Below are 18627 nucleotides of genomic sequence, written 5' to 3' on the forward strand. Positions count from 1 at the left end.
CAACCCCAGTTCCAAAATACGTTGGGACATTGTGTAAAATGTATTTGTATCTACATAAAAACAAAATGCAATTATTTGAAATTTTTATAGACCCATATTTTTTAGTAAACACATATCAGATGTTAAATGTTAAAAAGACATTTTACCATTAATCAATATGCCATGTCAACACGTTCCAGAAACACCATAATATTTTCTGGACCATTTTGATCTAACCACAAAACAAGTTTCTATTTGCTTCTTCTTTGCATGATACAGGTTTACCTTGTTTTTGTGCATTGTACCATAAAGTATGTTCACAAGCAATGATTTCTGGAAGTGTTCCTCAGCCCATGCAGTGATTTCCAGTACAGAATTATGTCTATTGTTTTTAAATCCAGTGCTACCTGTGCCACCTGAAGATCACCCGCATCCAGTACTGTACATTTGTACAGTGCCTTTTACGTCTGTCATGCACACAGAGATTTCTCCTGTTTCTCTGAATCTTTTGATGACATTCTGTTATGTAAATGGTAAGATATTGTCTCAATTTTACATTAAGGACTTTTTTTCAATAAAATTGCTTCACAATTTGTTGACACAATTATCTGCAGTTTGGTGAACCTCTGCCCATGTTTGCTTCTGAGAGACTCTGCTGCTCTAAAATGCTATTTGTGTACCCGAATTGCAAATTGCTCCTACTGCAGATGTTTTTATTTGTACCACATAATTTGTCTGCCTTTTGTTACCCTACCTTAACTTTTTAAGACGTGTTGCTGCCATCAAGTTCTAAATTAGTTATTTGTTCTTCATTAATGGGTAAAATGTCTCTTTTAACATCTGATATGTGTTTAATGTTCCATTGTGAATATAATATGGGTCATCCCAACACTTTTGTACATTCAATCTACCCAAACAGTGTTCTTTTATAGAGATAATGCCAACTGAATTTAATAGTGAATGAAATGAATTGTTGCTTCTAAAACATTTGCTTTGATAGTACGTGAAGCATGGACAAATTAGTACATTTCTAGGTTTAGACTAAAAGTGTAGTTAACATGTCTGTGCAATGCTACATCTCACTATCAGACATCTATTCTGGAGAAGAAGATATTAATGTTTGACAAGTCTCATCCTACGTGACTTTCATGTCCCACCCATGACGATAGAAACAAGAACTGTACTTTGGTTAATGACTGAAATTGTGCCTCTGTGTTGGACTGATTCCCGCAATCTGGCTATTTTATTGACAAAGAACACTAAGGCACATTTATGTTAGGTTATTGGTTTATGTTAGAGCTTTAGACTTGGATCTTAGTTTTAGGCTATCTGCAGATCCTTAAAAATAGCCTAAAAAATGTCTTCAATCCATCTTCCAAAGATTGTAAAGAAGTAATTACAATTTTGGAGTCATTTTCATGCATTGCATTTTGCAGTTGCCAAATCAATGTAATTATTTATGGCTTAGATTACATGGGCGTAGTGATCACGTACTGCAAAACCTGACCACACCTGCCGAGTCGACCTACTAAGATCTGATTTCTTTTGACATGTTCGAATTATTTTATATTAGGAACAGCATAGTAGTCATAATATGCTATCTACTTGGACTTTTAATCTAGATTCAGCTCTGGAAAAAAATAAGAGACCACTTAAAAATTGAGTTTCTTTGGTTTTACCAAATTGGAAACCTCTGGAATATAATCAAGGGGAAGATGGATGATCACAAGCCATCAAACCAAGCTGAACTGCTTGACGTTTTGCACCAGGAGTGGCATAAAGTTATCCAAAAGCAGTGTGTAAGACTGGTGGAGGAAAACATGCCAAGATGCATGAAAACTGGGATTAAAAAACAGGGTTATTCCACCAAATATTGATTTCTGAACTCTTAAACTTTATGAATATGAACTTTTCTTTGCATTAATAAACTCTGCATCTTTTTTTTTTAATTCAGCCATTTCTCATTTTCTGCAAATAAATGCTCTAAATGACAATATTTTTATTTGTAATTTGAAAGAAATGTTGTCCGTAGCTTATAGAATAAAACAAAATAATTTAACTCAAACATATACCTATAAATATCAGAGAAGCTGATTCAGAAACTAAAGTGATCTCTTAATTTTTTTCAGAGTTGTAAATAGATTTATATACATAAATGGATGTATAGTCTTGCAGTGCAAATGTTTAGGCACCTTTTGTTACATGCTAAACCTATGGTGTTTTTAAGACGTTACTCAACAAGACAATGCAAAACCACATGCTGCACATATTACAAAGTCATGGCTGCAAAAGAATAGGATATGGGCATTGAGCTGGCTTGCAAGTATTGCAGACCTAAAATGCAGGAATTGATGCATATTAACAAATGAAATGTACTGTAAGAAACAGTGAGTGTTGTTTATTTGTTTGTTTTAGGCTGTACAGTAGCAGTTTAATTTGACCAGGAGTGCCAAAACCTTTAAATTAGTCAGTTTAGGCATAATGTTTGTGATTATGTCTGTAATGGAAACCAGCTGAGTTAAGCTTTAAACTATGCCTTTTTTTATTTCTTTGACGCAACAGCAGCAGGGAAGTTTAGTTAATGAGTTTTTAGCTGTAACGAGTATTAACAGCTTTTTTTGCTGGATGGATAGGTTTTAAGAACTTTTCAAATATATTCCTAGAAACTGCCCCACTTGTGCTAAATTAAGGCAAATTCCACATCTGTGAGTTTGCCACCTCAAAGAATCTTTATGGGTAGTAAACGTAGTGAATGTAAATCACAGTAAATCAATATGGGCGGCTGAATTCAGGCAACAGTGTGATAAAGACTTGACAGCATGACAGTAATGATATATAGATCATAAACCATCTTTTTGTCCATTCGCCAGTACCGACGTGACCCTAATTGCAACATATATACAAAACAAACAGATAAGACCAAAGCTGACATTTACCAGACTGATCGCCACCTTTACCGTAAGTGTGAGCCAATCAGTGTTATCAGGACAGTCTCCTGACATCACCTTCAGGATCCTCCCAACATCTTAAGTCTCACCTCCAGATCACTCCACCCACAAGGCTTGCAGCAGCCTTTAAAATCCCAGCCCAACACACTGTTCCCCAGTCTACCAGTCCACAGCAAGACAGAAGGAGAAAAAACGTCCAGGACTGAATCCTAAGATAAAAGAAATCAGCATCTGAAAAGGGAAATATCCTACAATGGGAGGACACACACAGCTGGGGCTGCTCATAGTAGCGGCCTGGCTATGTGTTTTAAACACAGAAGCTCAAACAAGGTACGTCTTATTAGTACTCTATCTTTGTAGATTTGACTTTATTATTATTATCCTTCTTTCAACCTGTTCTTCAATGCTCAGGACTCAACAGGACCACCACAGAGTAGCTATTATGGGCTCATGGGTCATTCACAGCATTGCAGCATTGCAGTAACACTGGTAGATATAGATCAGACACAGCAGTGCTGCTGGAGGTTTTAAACACTATGCTCACAGACTGTCCACTCTAGCTGGTCCACCATGTAGTTGTAAAGGTCAGAGACAGAGAATCGTATCTATTGCTGCACAGTTTGTGGGTTTTGCTGGTTGGTGGACTATTCTCAGTCCAGCAGTGACACTGAGGTGTTTAAAAACCCCAGCAGCACTGCTGTGTCTGATCAACTCAAACCACCACCACCACATCACCACCAGTCTGTACAGTGCTGAGCATGAACCACCATTTAAATAATTGATCCCTGTTCTGTGGTGGTCCTCAATGCTGGGGTCTTGGGTTCAAGTCCCATCAGGTAAATTGGAAATTCTAAATTGCCCAGAAACAAGATAAAAGGATACAGATAAAACAGTGCAGTACAGTGGAGCTGAAATTGGAAATTGTACACTAAGTGTTTATATCTATTTTTCTGTTGGTCCATTTAGTTACCCAAGTTGTCCGTGGAGCTGTACCTTTGACCAAAATGAATGCGGATGGGAACAGATAGTCCAGGACAGCTTTGACTGGACAAGGTGGTCTGGGCCCACACCCTCCAACTACACCGGCCCACCCAGTGACCACACTACTGGACGTAAGTAAAGGGAAACATGCTTTGGTCAAAACTTAATTTAACTGCAGTAATTTGCAGTAATTTGTTCATTTGAATATGCTTTAATATCTTGTTGCATTTTCTTCTTGTCTGTAACTCTACAGGTGGCCATTATATGTATATAGAAGCTGATGGAGTCCACTATGGTGACTCTGCCCGTATTCTGAGTCCAGTGTGTGATACTGTCGGCACCCAGTGCCTGTCGTTCTGGTATCACATGTACGGCTCGGCGATTGCCATGGCTCTTAACGTCTACAAGTTAGAGGGCAATCGAGCCACCAAAATCTGGTCCAGGGTCAATAACCAGGGGAACTCCTGGCACCAAGCTCAGATAGAGATTAACATATCAGGACCGTCCAAGGTGAGTAATGAACATACAAAAAACTACATGAAACAATGCCACACTCTTATTACATTATCTTACATTATCATAATATTATTTGTCTTCATATAGTTACACTGAAATGAAACCAGAAGTCATGGGATAGCAGTTTGTAAATGTAAATTGATCATGGAATGTTACCATAGTGTACAGCTTGGTCTTGTGAGTAAGGTTGAACACTGGTCAACATGCTTATGGCAAGGCGATGTAAATTATGGCCTTGAATCAGAGTTTGAGTAAGGCCTGATAGTGGGTGCCAGATGGATATGACATTCTATTTATATCATAGACAGCATTATTACACAAGTGGCTGTAGAAGACAAGACTTTGAATTGTCAATGGGTTTAGCATTAAGGTTGGTTTTAAATTTGATGTTTTCTTACCTTGATATTTCTGCAGATTTTCTTTGAAGGCATTGGGGGTTCAAACGCTCGGTCTGATGTGGCATTGGATGATATTACAGTAACATTCGGAGGTTGTGGAGACACCAGTTCAACTGAAGAACCTGAATTAGTTACGTCATTCGTTGAAAACCTGACACAAGGTAAAAAAACAAGTGCACCTTATATAACATCATTTCATTTCATTTCATTAAATATTTGAATTTACAAGATAAATACACGTTGTTCTTTAATATACACAATACATGCAAAGGTTGCTTCTTACTTAAAAAAAAACAAAAAAAACTTTACTGCATATGACCCCTTCTACAGATCTGCCCAGCACACAGACCGCACATCCTCCCACCTTACACCCCACCACTCTTCCTCAGCCAGTGGTCTCCAACAGCTACCACCCAGGTACAGAGTATATCAGTTTAATAAAGCATTATTATTTAACATTAAAGCAGTTCCATTTTCATTATAGATGCATTTTTGCTTATTTAGTCTTGGCTTATTTTTTTCAATATGTAGTCAGAAAAGGTCTGTATAATAGTTGTATTATAAATCTTTGTATTAACTGTGTACTATTGATCTTTCTGACAGTGTGCAGAATCGACTGCAATTTTGACAACAACCTCTGCAACTGGAATCAGTTACTGACTGATGTTTTTGATTGGACGAGACACAGCGGCTCCACCCCTACGCCACAAACTGGACCCTCTTTTGACCACACAACAGGAAGTCAGTGAACCACATGAACTATGTATTTTTTATGCATATTTAATTAAATAAATAAAAATACATTTGCTTTAAATATACTTCATTCATTTCTCCAGGTGGTCACTACATTTACATCGAGGGTGACAGCGCCACTCATGGTGATACAGCACGTCTCCTCAGTGATGAATGCTCGGACCAGCAGCCGCAGTGCCTGCAGTTCTGGTACCACATGTACGGCTCCAGCTGGACCATGGGCCTGAGCGTCTACCTGCTGTATGGAAACCAGGCTCAAGAGATCTTCAGAATGAGAGAAAACCAAGGGGACACCTGGCACCAAGCTCTAGTGGACATCACACCCCAGAACAACTTCAATGTTAGTCAATGGGCAAAGCATTCGACTAAATTATAACTATTTTATTGTCTTATGTGGCTGTTTTCTTCTAAATCGAAAAATGTCATTATGTTGTTAGATCCTCTTTGAAGGACGCAGAGGTGCCAGTGCCTTTTCTGACGTGGCCGTGGATGATGTCTCTCTACACAGAGGAACTTGTGCAGGTACTTTTTTTACTTGCAGTTACTATGCCAAAAAATGAAGGTTGGGGTCCAAAGAAGAGCAGAACCTAAACAACCAACCAGATTTTATTAATAACTTGGAAAATAACATTTTGTGGTGGCACAGACTAACTCGCTCCCAGCATGTTTTAGCGGCTGCTATTTTCTTTTAGTTTACAATTTATGTTGGGCTAGAGGGTGGATAAGGGTCTACACCGGTGGGACATCATTTTATGAGATGGCCACTGCTCATTTGGCATTCTTTCATACTTTCCACTTAACTAAATAAAGCTTGCTCATTTTTTTTTACTTCAACCTGGCCTTGTTATGCAATATATACACTAACTACTCGATTCTTATTTGTAAATATAAATTACTATATAGAGTGTACATAGAGAATATCAAAATAATATGAACATTTATGTTTCTAGGGATTTTTTTCTTACTTTTTTTCTTTTGTTTGTTTGTGTCTATACATTATTTTATTTTATTGTTTTTTTTTTACTCTACAGATTTAATAAACCAAGTAGCTGGTTCTCCTAAACCTGAAAGGCCAACTGTGTACACCACATCCATCAGCAGAACAACAGCATCACACCCTGAACCACAACCTACAGCAGAACTGGACACTCCCATCACCCCAGCTCCCTCTGCTGGAAGTAAGCTATGCAACACACTCTGCTTTAGTTCTCGTTTTTGTTTTTCTGACTTCATAACTTTTATTCACATCCTCAAATCAGGAACGTTCTGACAGTACGGAAAATACAAATCAAAATCTAAAACAATTCCCACTTTTACAGAGACTTTTAACTTAGTGTTTACTGTTTAAGATGTTTTGTCCTATTCTTTCTGCAAACAGATCTTACTGTGTGCAACAATACAGGGGTGTTCTATTATATTTTGTTGTAAAATTCTCCACACATACTGTATTGAGGAAAGGTCAGGTCAGAACTGTAGGAAACCCTATCCTGTATTTGCACCCTTTACTTCTGCAGCTATGCCTTTGTAATGTGTGCAGAATGCCTTTAAAAAAAGACAAATACCATGACAAATCCCTAGGTCTCTGACTTTTTACAATCTGTATGGTCCTTTGGTCCTGAGCACACAAAATCCATTTCTTTAAAAACATTCTAATTTGATGTCCATACCATAGTTTATGTTTCCATTATGTGATGGTTAATCCCATATGCCCCCAATTCCATATGGTCCCAATAGTTTTCTGATTTGAGTTTGTATTTTAGTAGATTATATTTTTACCCATCTGTATAAACTACATTATAAACATGTTCTTAAAAGGTATTATAAACAAACAACATTACTAATATTGTCATTAACAAACCCCAACCCCCACTCACAGATCTGCACAGCACTCGGACAGCACCTCCTCCCAGCATACACCCTACTACCAGTCTTTCTCAGCCAGGAGACTCCAACAATTTACATCCAGGTACAGAGTTACCTAAATATACCCAAGTATATCAGTTACCTAAATCATTTTTCATTCAAGTTTTCAAAAAAGATAAACTGTAGATTTATTTGGCCTGTGTTATATGTATTAACAGTCTCTGTATTAATTGTGTATTATTTGATTGTATATTTCTGACAGTGTGCAAAATCGACTGCAATTTTGACAACAACCTCTGCAAATGGAATCAGTTGGTCACTGATGTTTTTGATTGGACGAGACACAGTGGCTCCACCCCTACGCCAAGAACTGGACCCTCCTTTGACCACACAACAGGAAGTCAGTGTCTCATTTACTGATTAAATGAACTCAGAAACCGTGTCAGACCATATGTAGCATATTAAAAGCCAGATATAACAACTCACCTTATCTCATCTCACCTCATCTCTATCTCCAGGTGGTCACTACATTTACATTGAGGGTGACAGCGCCACTCATGGTGATACAGCACGTCTCCTCAGTGAAGAATGCTCGGACCAGCAGCCGCAGTGCCTGCAGTTCTGGTACCACATGTACGGTTCCAGCTGGACCATGGGCCTGAGCGTCTACCTGCTGCATGGAAACCAGGCTCGGGAGATCTGGAGAATTAGAGAAAACCAAGGGGACACCTGGCATCAAGCCCTAGTGGACATCACACCCCAGGGCAACTTTAAGGTCAGTCAGAACTTTAAGGTCACAATCAAATTTTTTGTGCATTAATTTGATTATGTGATAGAATACATTTGTGATAAATATCAAATACTAGGTTACCATGGCTCTGTAAGGAATTTGTTAATGTTGTTGTGCTGTTAGATCATCTTTGAAGGACGCCGAGGTGCAAGTGCTTTGTCTGACGTGGCCGTGGATGACGTCTCTCTACACAGAGGAACTTGTGGAGGTATTGTTACAAAAATAAAAAGATCTGGCACACTTTCTAAAACACACTTTTGTCTTTTGTTTAATAGACTTATTTTACTTTGTAAGGTCTTTTTTTGCTTATCATTATGCATTTCTGCCTGTATAGACTTAACAAACCATGTGACTACTGTGCCTACACCTGGAAACTCAACACCAGACATCACAACCACAACCACAACTACAGCTCCACGGCCCACTGAGCCTGAGCCTGTCCCCACTACAGCTGAGCCTGAGGAGTTTACACCAGACTTTACAACTACAACTACAACTCCAACTACAACTCCACGGCCAACTGAGCCTGAGCCTGGCCCCACTACAGCTGAGCCTGAGCCTGTCCCCACTACAGCTATGCCTGAGGAGTCAACACCAGACTTTACAACTACAACTCCAATTACAACTACAACTACACAGCCCACAACCACCATATTTGAATGTGACACTTTACCTGGCCCTGCCCACACTACACCCAAGCCTGTCTCAACTACAACAGAGACATTTACAGGTGGACCTGACCAAACTACAGCAGTGGCTGTCCAAACTACAGCTGCGCCTGCCCAAACTACAGCTGCGCCTCTCGAAACTACACCTGCGCCTGTCCAAACTACAGCTGCGCCTGCCCAAACTACAGCTGCGCCTCTCGAAACTACACCTGCACCTGTTCAAACTACACCTGCACCTGTCCAAACTACACCTGCGCCTGTCGAAACTACACCTGCACCTGTCCAAACTACACCTGCACCTGTCCAAACTACAGCAGCACCTGTCCAAACTACACCTGCACCTGTCCAAACTACAGCAGCACCTGTCCAAACTACACCTGCGCCTGTCCAAACTACACCTGCACCTGTCCAAACTACACCTGTGCCTGTCCAAACTACACCTGCGCCTGTCCAAACTACAGCAGCACCTGTCCCAACTACACCTGCGCCTGTCGAAACGACACCTGCGCCTACTACAACCACAGCCAGAACAACTCAAATTCGTATGTTTATTATTATTATTTAAACTCCTATAGCATAACCAATAAATACATTTATTCAAGAAAAAAAACAAGATTATGATGTAACAGTTTTTAGGTTTTAGAACTGATTTATTTTCTAGCCCTACTTTGGTTATGTGGTTATGTGTGATATTCCTTAAAAAAAGAAACAGCAGAGTTTGGGGCCAACAGGATATCAAATTCACGTATCAAACACTCTTTATTCAACTATTCCAAAAATAGTTAATGCAGTTTGACCTTAAAGGGCAGCATTAAAATCTTTTAAGTAGTGAGCACCACATATTAAGTGGTGAGTCCAGTTATCAAAATCATATTTATTTAGTTAGCTATTTGTGATCTAATGTAGGCTGCGTTTGCAAAGTTATGTCTAGCTAACCTAACGCTAGCTAAGTTAGCTTAGCTCAAAGGCTTGCATAGCTCTCTGTACAATATATGGTAGGCTTGGGTGGAAGTAGCCGTTGTGTTTGGTGTCTGTGTGCATGTGCCCAAAAGCTTTTTTCTACAATATGATATCTCCTGCTTTGTGCACGTCTAATGAGAGTTAGCTGGCTATCGTTAGCTTTGGGCTTAAAGCTACCTTTAGCTACCTAGCTAAAACATTCCCCACTGAAATTAAGTAGTTAAGCTTAGCTTACCTAGCTAACCTAGCGAAAACATTCCCCACTGAAATAAAGTAGTTAACATTTTTTAGCTAACCTAGCTAAAACATTGCCCACTAAAATAAAGTAGTTAACATTAGCTAACCTAGTTAAAACATTCCCCACTGGAATAAAGTAGTTAACATTAGCTAACCTAGTTAAAACATTCCCCACTGGAATAAAGTAGTTAACATTAGCTAACCTAGTGAAAACATTCCCCACTGGAATAAAGTTTTTTAACATTTTTAGCTAACCTAGCTAAAACATTGCCCACTGTAATAAGGTAGTTAACATTAGCTAACCTAGCTAATGTTAGCTAAATTATTCCCCATTGAAATAAAATAGTTAACATTAAGTTACCTAACCTAGCTAAAGTTAGCTAAAACATTCCCCACTGAAATAATGTAATTGAAATTTGCTAATGTTAGCTAAAACATTCCCCATTAAAATAAAGTAATTAAAATTGGCTAACCTAGCTAACATTACCTAAAACATTCCCCACCAAAATAAAGTAGTTGACATTAGCTAACCTAGCTAATGTTAGCTAAATTATTCCCCACTGAAATAAAGTAGTTAACATTAGCTAACCTAGCTAACGTTAGCTAAATTATTCCCCACTGAAATAAAGTAGTTAACATTAGCTAACCTAGCTAACGTTAGCTAAAATATTCCACACTGAAATAAAGTAGTTAACATTAGCTAACATAGCTAACTTGCTAGCTAACAACTTTATTTCACTGTGGAACATCTGTCAGTTTAAACTATAGCTTGCTAGCTACCATTATCTGGTGCTCACCACTTAATATGTGGCGCTCAACACTTATTATCTGGTGCTCACCACTAAGTTAGTGGAGCTCATCACTTTTCACGTAAAAAGAAAAATACACCATCTCCCTTCTGGGGATCCACACTTTTTTCTATTATATTAAAAAAAGTTTATCTTTTTTCACAAACTAACTACAATTTAACTTTCTTTCCCTCTAGCACCCACTTGCCCAACAAACAGCCATTATACCAACTGTGTGCCAACCTGCCAGCCAACCTGCCAACAACTGCACGGACCTCCAAACTGCCAGGAAGACGGGGCATGTGTGCAGGGCTGTGTGTGTGATAATGGATTTATCCTCAAACAGGGTGCCTGTGTGCCCATCCAGCAGTGTGGATGCCAAGATGCCAATGGCAACAACCATTATGTGAGTAAAAGATAATACAATAATACAATACTAAGCATAGGACATTTTATGAGGGTTTATCTTTTTTCTGACATATATTTAAATTGTATTGTGCTGATGGTAGAGTTTATAAAAGCATTGTCAGCTGTCTCACATCAGACAGTTAATTAACTAATTATCTTCTCTCTTTTTTCTCATTTGCTCTGTTGTTTTCAGTTTGGTGAGACGTGGTACAGTGCTCACTGCACTCAGAAGTGTAGCTGTAAAAGGAAAAATGGTCAAGGGGAGCTGAAGTGCAAGAATGAGGAGTGCAGTGGAGATGAGGTGTGCCTGATGAGTGAGCAGGGAGAATACACCTGCAAGCCTGCAGGTAAGTTATGACCAGAACATGCCAGAAACTATTTAGAACATGTAGCAAGTTTAATATCCCAGCAGACAATACCAACTAATGACAATACATTTACCAGCGTCATTCTAATCAGAGACGTACCTCAGCATTGCAGTTTAGCCATAAATGTACATCAGGAGTGCTACTTCATTAAAAAAAAAAATGTGCAATTTTAGTAATAATGGTACCTCAGCAGTTTTACTCAATCACATGAAGTAAGCTAAACTAACTTAAAAAAAGTTACTAAACTGAACTTAACTAAACTAAACTAAAGCTAGCCAACCTGGGGTTTACACAGAGAAAAGTTGTTAGTCTCATGTTAGCTGGGTAAGCTAAGCTAGCTAGCTGATAAGTTAGCTCGGCTAATGGTATTATCTTAGCTAGCCATGTACAGCTCATTCTCAGTTTTCTAGATAAAAAAAAATTAACATTTTTAAACATACTGGTAATGTTGGTGCAGAGTCACTTGTGTCAAAGTTTTATTTCTTAGTTTTGGGAATGTTTTTCCATAATGTTAGTGTTTGTTTAGCTGGGAATGTTAAGTGAGCTAAACGAGCTAATAACATTGTAATGCAAACCCTTTTTTACGTAATTTTTTCGAACGTCCCTGGAACATTATTTCTGTAACGTTACAGGCTAACCTTCCTGGAACCTTTTTTTAAAACATTGCTAAATGTTCTTGTAACGTGTAATGTTCTGGGCATCTTCCAGCTGGCAAACAGCCAGTTTGTGTTAAGCTGCTGTTAAAAAAACAAAAACTAAATGTACTGAAAACTGAACAACAATGCTGAGTATAAATTATTCTGTATTTACACTTATTAAAATGTGTGTTTTTGCCATTTTTGGACGAATATATTTTTTGTTCTTTATTTTTCTAAACACTGTAGAGAATCTATAAACAGTGCCAGCCTTTCACTTTGTTTTAACTATGTTTTTGCCTGTATTTCAGATTTCAGTGAGTGCTCTATTGATGACGATCCTGAATACAAAACCTTTGACCGGCTGAAGCACAAGTTTAAAGGCAGGCACTCGTACGTCCTCGTCCAGACCTCTAACCTGCCCACAAATATCCAAGACGTCTACATAGTGGGCATTAACCAGAAAAGCAGAGAACAGGAAAGCTTGGATGTGGAGCATGATGGTGAAGAGTTGGATGACACAGAAAGGGGCAGGGATAGCAGTGAAGAGGATGACAGCAGCGAAGAAGATGACGATGAAGGCCGTCTCCGTGCTCTCAGAATCCGAGTGTACAACGTCACAGTGGAGTTCAGAAAGGGCAGGAAAGTCATGGTAAGAACTTTATTATTATTATTAGATCATAGAGTATTGATAAGTCCCACAAGGCTCTATGTTTGGACCTATCAAATTGTTATTAATTCTCGCAATACTGTAGTTTTACATACAGGGTCTGAAAGGGTTAACCGAGGGTTAACACAGAAAAAGTAATTTATACATGTATTAATACTCATTACAGGTAAATGAAATGCAAGTCAGTGCTCCTGTCTTCCCCACCACGGGACTAAAGATTCAGGAACGATCTTCACGTCTTTACCTCAAGACTGACTTTGGCCTCTCTGTAGAGTTCAATGGCAAAGGAAAAGCAGGTAAGTTAAATAATTTTTACATATTAGAAAGACTGATATCTTTTTAAAGTTTTTTTTTTATTCAAGCCTCCTGTTTCCTTCATTCTGTTATGTAGAAATTTTGCTGCCTGACACATATAAGAGGAAGGTTGGAGGACTCTGTGGAAACTTTGATGGCAACAAGAGGAACGACATGATGAAACCAAATGGAGAACAGGCGAAGAACGTAAACGAGTTTGGAGAAAGCTGGAGAGTTGTGGAGGACAGACTCCTGCCTGCAGTCAGACGGAGGTAAACAGCAACTATGAATAATAAATACTTCTGTTACATTAACCAATCTGCATTTCTTTTTTTAAGCCACACGATGGTGTCCTTTAGATAGTAAGATACCCAGACATTCTAGGTTAAAGGTTTTAGGGCTAAGCATCTGCTATATATAGTCAATGTCCTTCTAAAAAAACGTTATAATTTTTATTAAATTCAACATAACTAACCATATTCTTATGTTAATTGCTGTTTTAAAACTTACTATAAAATACTATATGCAAATTATATAAAATCATTAATTTTGTTGTTTCTCTTTCCATTCTCCAGGAGATCTTCAATACTGTACAAACTGGCAGGTTTACTCCAGTGAGAGGAAAATGAAGAACTCTGTTATTATGCACTAAACAGTCCATTGAAATGCGGATTTGGATTGTAAAGGCTTTATATATACTGTACAATTGTTTAGAAATAGGTGTTTGTGACCTGTTCTATTTATATATGTAACTATGTTGTGTTTCTTGTAGGAAATGTTTAAACTAAATAGGATTTATTATAAAATGTGTGTGTTTGAAGTCTGAAGTTGATTTGGATTTTGAACTAAAATGAAAAGAATAAAATGAAATGAATATTTTATTAAAAGATCCATATCCTATATTTGCTTACATTTGTGTTTTTAAAACCTCCACACTGTAATAGGTTATATTAACTGGATAAGGAAAATGCAAATCTGTTCCAGATTCACTGTTTATTTAATAATATTGCAATAGCTTAATGTTCCTAACTTCGGTTTTGACTAAGGTGGCATAGCTTCTCTGATATGTTGGCTATTCTTATACTGTTATAATCTACTGTATTAACCAAATAGATGGAAGGAATAGCCAATAATAATTCCAGACTCTGAAACATACATGTCTAGTAGTATCCATGTACGCCAGCTGTTCACTGTCTTTAAAGCATCACGTGCATCTGTCTAATTCTCAAATAGCAGAAATCTTAAAGCTGTTCATGTACTAAACAAAAATATTAGTTTGGGGTGTTTTTAACAGTTGGTTGAAAGCAGCTCTATACCTTCTAAATATCAAAATATTATATAGGCAGTATTTGCACTGTCAAAAATAAAAACATTTTATTGATATAAAGTGTGTGTGAATTTAAACAGGCTGTCAGGTACAAGATGGGGAGGTGTAGGGTTTTTTTGCTTGGGGCCCTCAAATGCCTTAAAACGGGCCCTTAAAGTAAACAACAATGTTGCATTCAGATTTCTCTTATAATGACTAGAAAAAAAACATAAAAAAATAAACACAGCTAGAGCTTTATAACTTTAGAAAAAAAAAGGTAAAGCTTCCAACACCATCAGAAGCAGAGGCAGCGCCAGAGATTTTATTTTGCTAGTGCTATGGGGTAGCTTGAATTTTTTAGCAAAATTCTCTATAATTTAGGGTTTTCCATTAACTAATCAATACAGTTTAGTTTCTACTGTAACACTAACCACTCCACAACAGTAACAATGCCAGTCTGGGTTAAACACAAGGGGTATTGTTGGGCTTATAAGATAATAATGTATAGTTCACTAGTTCACAGACCAGCCTACACAAACTCAAAATCTATAATTTCACACAGTTATACTGTGACCAAGATTTGCACACTAGTACCAAGTAACGGACACAGCTTTATGCACATTTATTCCGCATATTCTGAAACCACAAACTCACCCATCCAGTTATTAACACCTTTACTAAAGAATTAACATAATTTCATTCTACAGACCCAATGCTGTATGAATAACTGATGGAACTAAGGATAAAGAATGATAAGTTTTGCCTTAAATGCATTACATAAAAAAAAAATAGGAGAAATCGTGCATTTGCTATTTTGCTTTGTTAAGCATGTTAACATAGCTGTTTTTGAGCCACTGACACCATCCTCTGGTCTTTCTTGGTCCAGGTAAATGACCACAAACATTGTGTCCCATTAAAATCACAATTAATTTAGATGCAAAGTGATTTAGTCTGAATCACACATTAGTGTAAATATAAAGTTTAAAACACTTTAAAGAACCTTTTCTATACTTTATACAGTTTTCTTTAATGAGGGGTGGGCTATTTTACCATGTCAGCAGTGGTGCCTGTTTAAGTTAAATAATTCTTTTAAATGGTTAAGTAACATTTTTTATTTAAATTGTATTTTCTTAAAGTTATGAGGAGGTTTTTTTATTTTGACATTCTATTTATTTATTAATTTCATAAAAAGTTATTTAAACCTGTCCAAGAACTCCTGGAAAGGGAAAATAAAGTGACGATAAATTAACTTTGACATCTGTGATATCAAAACCTTCATATACTGAACACACATATTCAGCAATAATATTAATTTCACTTAATATTTATCACATTGTCTCCATACTTAGCTGAGGTAAAGCTTAAGCTGTCCACTCTGTTGTTGTTTGGTGTGTGATGTGTGGTGAAGAGCATCGTGTGCTCCAGTATTAATGTGTGGCATGGAAGCTGCTCTGCTGCAGACAGGAAAGCTCTGCAGAGGGTGGTGAACAGTGATGGTATAGTTACTTTGAAAAAGTAATCCGATTACTGATTACTGATTACTCCTTTAAAAAGTAACTTAGTTACTTTATGGATTACTTGATTTTAAAAGTAACTAAGTTACTTTACAAGTTACTTTATTAGTTACTTTAAGCAGCTGCACACACCACGTCCCGCCGCCTTAACATAAAAATTATAACCAGTTTTGCCAATACTCCCTTTATTGGAAAAAGCATTTTTAACAGCATCAATGTATCTCTAGACATTTAAAGTTGAACTATTTATTTTTATAAAATTAAAAGACCATTTCTCTTGAATTAACTTAACATAAATAATTTTTTTTTATAAAAAATAAAATATGGTCTTTCTTGATTTCACTTAACATAAATACTTGTTTTTATAAAAAAAATATAAAATAAAGAAAGTCTTTCTTGACCTGACATATTTAACACTGTAAAACTGAATATTGAACCTGTTGTTCTCTGCAGGGCAGCAAGGAGTGGTTTGATAAAACAAAACCGTGTATATGGTCGAGGCCAGGGATCACATATATGCAGACTGCGGTCCGGGTCCGGACCCAGACGTTGTCCAATGCGGACCCAAACCGATAAACTACTGAGAAGGATTTAATTTTGACAGTGTTCATTTAAAGCGTCAGAACATTTCTTGTCTTTACGGTATACGCACTCTGCGGCATGGGAAACTCACAGACCAATCACGTGTGGTGTAAAATCTTCAAACGCTCTCCTCTGCCAATCAGATCTGTGCAGACCACTGCCCTGGCTAGTGAATTGGGATGTGGCCGGGAAAACCCGCCTTTATAAAGAGATAGGGAGCCCGAGAACTGGCGGAAAAACGAGAATGGGCGGAAACTAAAAACACGCCGAGCGCGCGAGAGAGAGAGACAGGGGAGAAAGCGAGACGCGTGTGATTGGGGGAGAGCGGAGGGGGATGGGGAAGGGAACGCGGTGTGTGTGTGTGTGTGTGTGAGGTGGAGAGAGAGAGAGAGAGAGAGAGAGAGAGTAACGCACAGTGACTTGGATAAGTAACTTTAATCTGATTACTGCATTGGAAATAGTAATGCGTTAGATTACTCGTTACTGAAAAAAAGAGTCAGATTAGAGTAACGCGTTACTAACATCACTGCTTGGGACCCTGTGTCAGCGTGAGGCTGCCGTAAAAAAAATGCCTTTTTAATTTATTTAGACAGCAGTCATATTCATATTGTTCTACCCAGCTACTGATGCATCTGTAACTCTGTAAAAAATAACAGTACTTACGACTGAAATAAACATTAAGTGGTAATTAAGTGGTAAATATTATTTAACATTTCGAAATTGTAATGCTTAAGAATGTTGTAAATAAAGATGAATTGCGATATCAGTTTTAACATTTTGTAGGAATTAATATCTTAACTAGTGTCATAATAATAATTAGTTGAGGCATTCTAACATAAGTATGGTTAAACAATGTAAATTAATTGTAAAGTGCTACTGATGCATCTGAGGCCAAATATCTTAAAGCAGGATTCCTCTACTGTAATTGTATATTTTGGTTTGTGGTAGACAGATTTACCTCAAACCAAAAGGATAGATATGTGGTTTTAGCAGGTGTCCATTTCTGTCATAATCAAGTGATCACCATGAATTTATTTTGAAAGTTACATTTTTTGTAGCTTGTATTTTTTTCCTTTTCAAATTTCATATTGTTTTTACAGACCATTTTTACTGAAAGATGTTACTGATCTCTATGTATCACATGCAGAGGGGGAACAAAAAAAGTTTTAGATTTGATTTGCTCCCTTGGCATTTTTTGAAAGGCAAAATAATGTAGTAATATGCTCAAAATCATGTAACTTAAATATATAATTATATTAAATTATGGTCCTCCAACCTCTGTGGAGTTGTGGGTGCTAATTTGTAATTTGAACAAGTATTTCTAATAAAATAGATGTTTTATTAATGTATAATTCATGTTATTGGATGAATAAAGGGATACTGCAGTGTCTCATGGAACCTGGTAAGACAAGCAGACTGGAAGAACTGATTTTTTTTCTCTTTTTTTCTAGTGTGTATGCTGACCTCGGACAGTACTTCTGAAATGCTAATTTTAATTTAATTTTGCACATGTAAATCCCAAAGCTTTAATCGTTTTAAAAGTTGTATATAGATATTTCTCAGAGTTGCACAGACAATTGTAGGCAGACCACCAGTCACAATAAATTTGAATGAATAACCTTCAATAATAAATTACTGGCCAATACATTGAGGTAACACTTCATGATCAGCCTCAAACCTACTATCCCATGACTTGTAGAAGTAATGTCAGTGTAATTCCTAAGTGGTCAAACATCACATAGAGGCGAGTTGTTGAAAATTACACTTTGGTTTTAAGTATAACAAAAAGGTGTAACAACACAGAGAGCCTTTGTATATTACCAGATACATTATTTATATACATTCAATTAAAGGAATAACTTTCACTGAAATACAAAACTGAAATTGTCCTTGGAGCTGACATGACCTTATCAACCTTATCATATTTGGGAATATGAGACACATGGGATAATCAGCTTTTAACTTCAGA

General features: G+C 37.3%; 1 protein-coding gene and 1 long non-coding RNA gene across 7 annotated transcripts; one reads left to right on the forward strand and one right to left on the reverse strand.

Annotated features, from left to right (window-relative positions):
* The first annotated feature begins 3069 nt into the window (after nt 1-3069).
* On the forward strand, nt 3070-14156 carry LOC103043242 (zonadhesin). 2 transcript variants are annotated; one of them, XM_022679002.2, is made up of 20 exons: nt 3070-3257; nt 3894-4039; nt 4162-4418; nt 4839-4983; nt 5153-5239; nt 5426-5563; nt 5659-5915; nt 6013-6097; nt 6607-6753; nt 7452-7541; nt 7701-7838; nt 7957-8213; nt 8352-8436; nt 8563-9438; nt 11079-11287; nt 11483-11636; nt 12604-12944; nt 13129-13258; nt 13354-13528; nt 13832-14156. In XM_022679002.2, the coding sequence occupies exons 1-20, from the start codon at nt 3181-3183 to the stop codon at nt 13872-13874; spliced, it is 3837 nt and encodes a 1278-aa protein (XP_022534723.2). In that variant the 5' UTR covers nt 3070-3180; the 3' UTR covers nt 13875-14156. The 2 variants fall into 2 exon arrangements, with proteins under 2 accessions (XP_022534723.2, XP_049334761.1); XM_049478804.1 differs by lacking the exons at nt 5659-5915; nt 6013-6097; nt 6607-6753; nt 7452-7541; nt 7701-7838.
* Nucleotides 8986-10873, reverse strand: LOC125801713 (uncharacterized). Of its 5 annotated transcripts, none has more exons than XR_007438878.1 (3): nt 10683-10873; nt 9238-10624; nt 8986-9048 (listed from the first exon to the last, which is right to left on the reverse strand). It is a non-coding gene; the product is annotated as an uncharacterized LOC125801713 (long non-coding RNA). The 5 variants fall into 5 exon arrangements; XR_007438879.1 differs by having other exon boundaries at nt 8988-9048; nt 9259-10624; XR_007438877.1 differs by lacking the exon at nt 8986-9048 and adding an exon at nt 9069-9153 and having other exon boundaries at nt 9259-10624.
* Nucleotides 14157-18627: the final 4471 nt, after the last annotated feature.

Source organism: Astyanax mexicanus, chromosome 4 (assembly GCF_023375975.1).
Source record: "Astyanax mexicanus isolate ESR-SI-001 chromosome 4, AstMex3_surface, whole genome shotgun sequence".
Lineage (NCBI taxonomy): Eukaryota > Metazoa > Chordata > Actinopteri > Characiformes > Acestrorhamphidae > Astyanax > Astyanax mexicanus.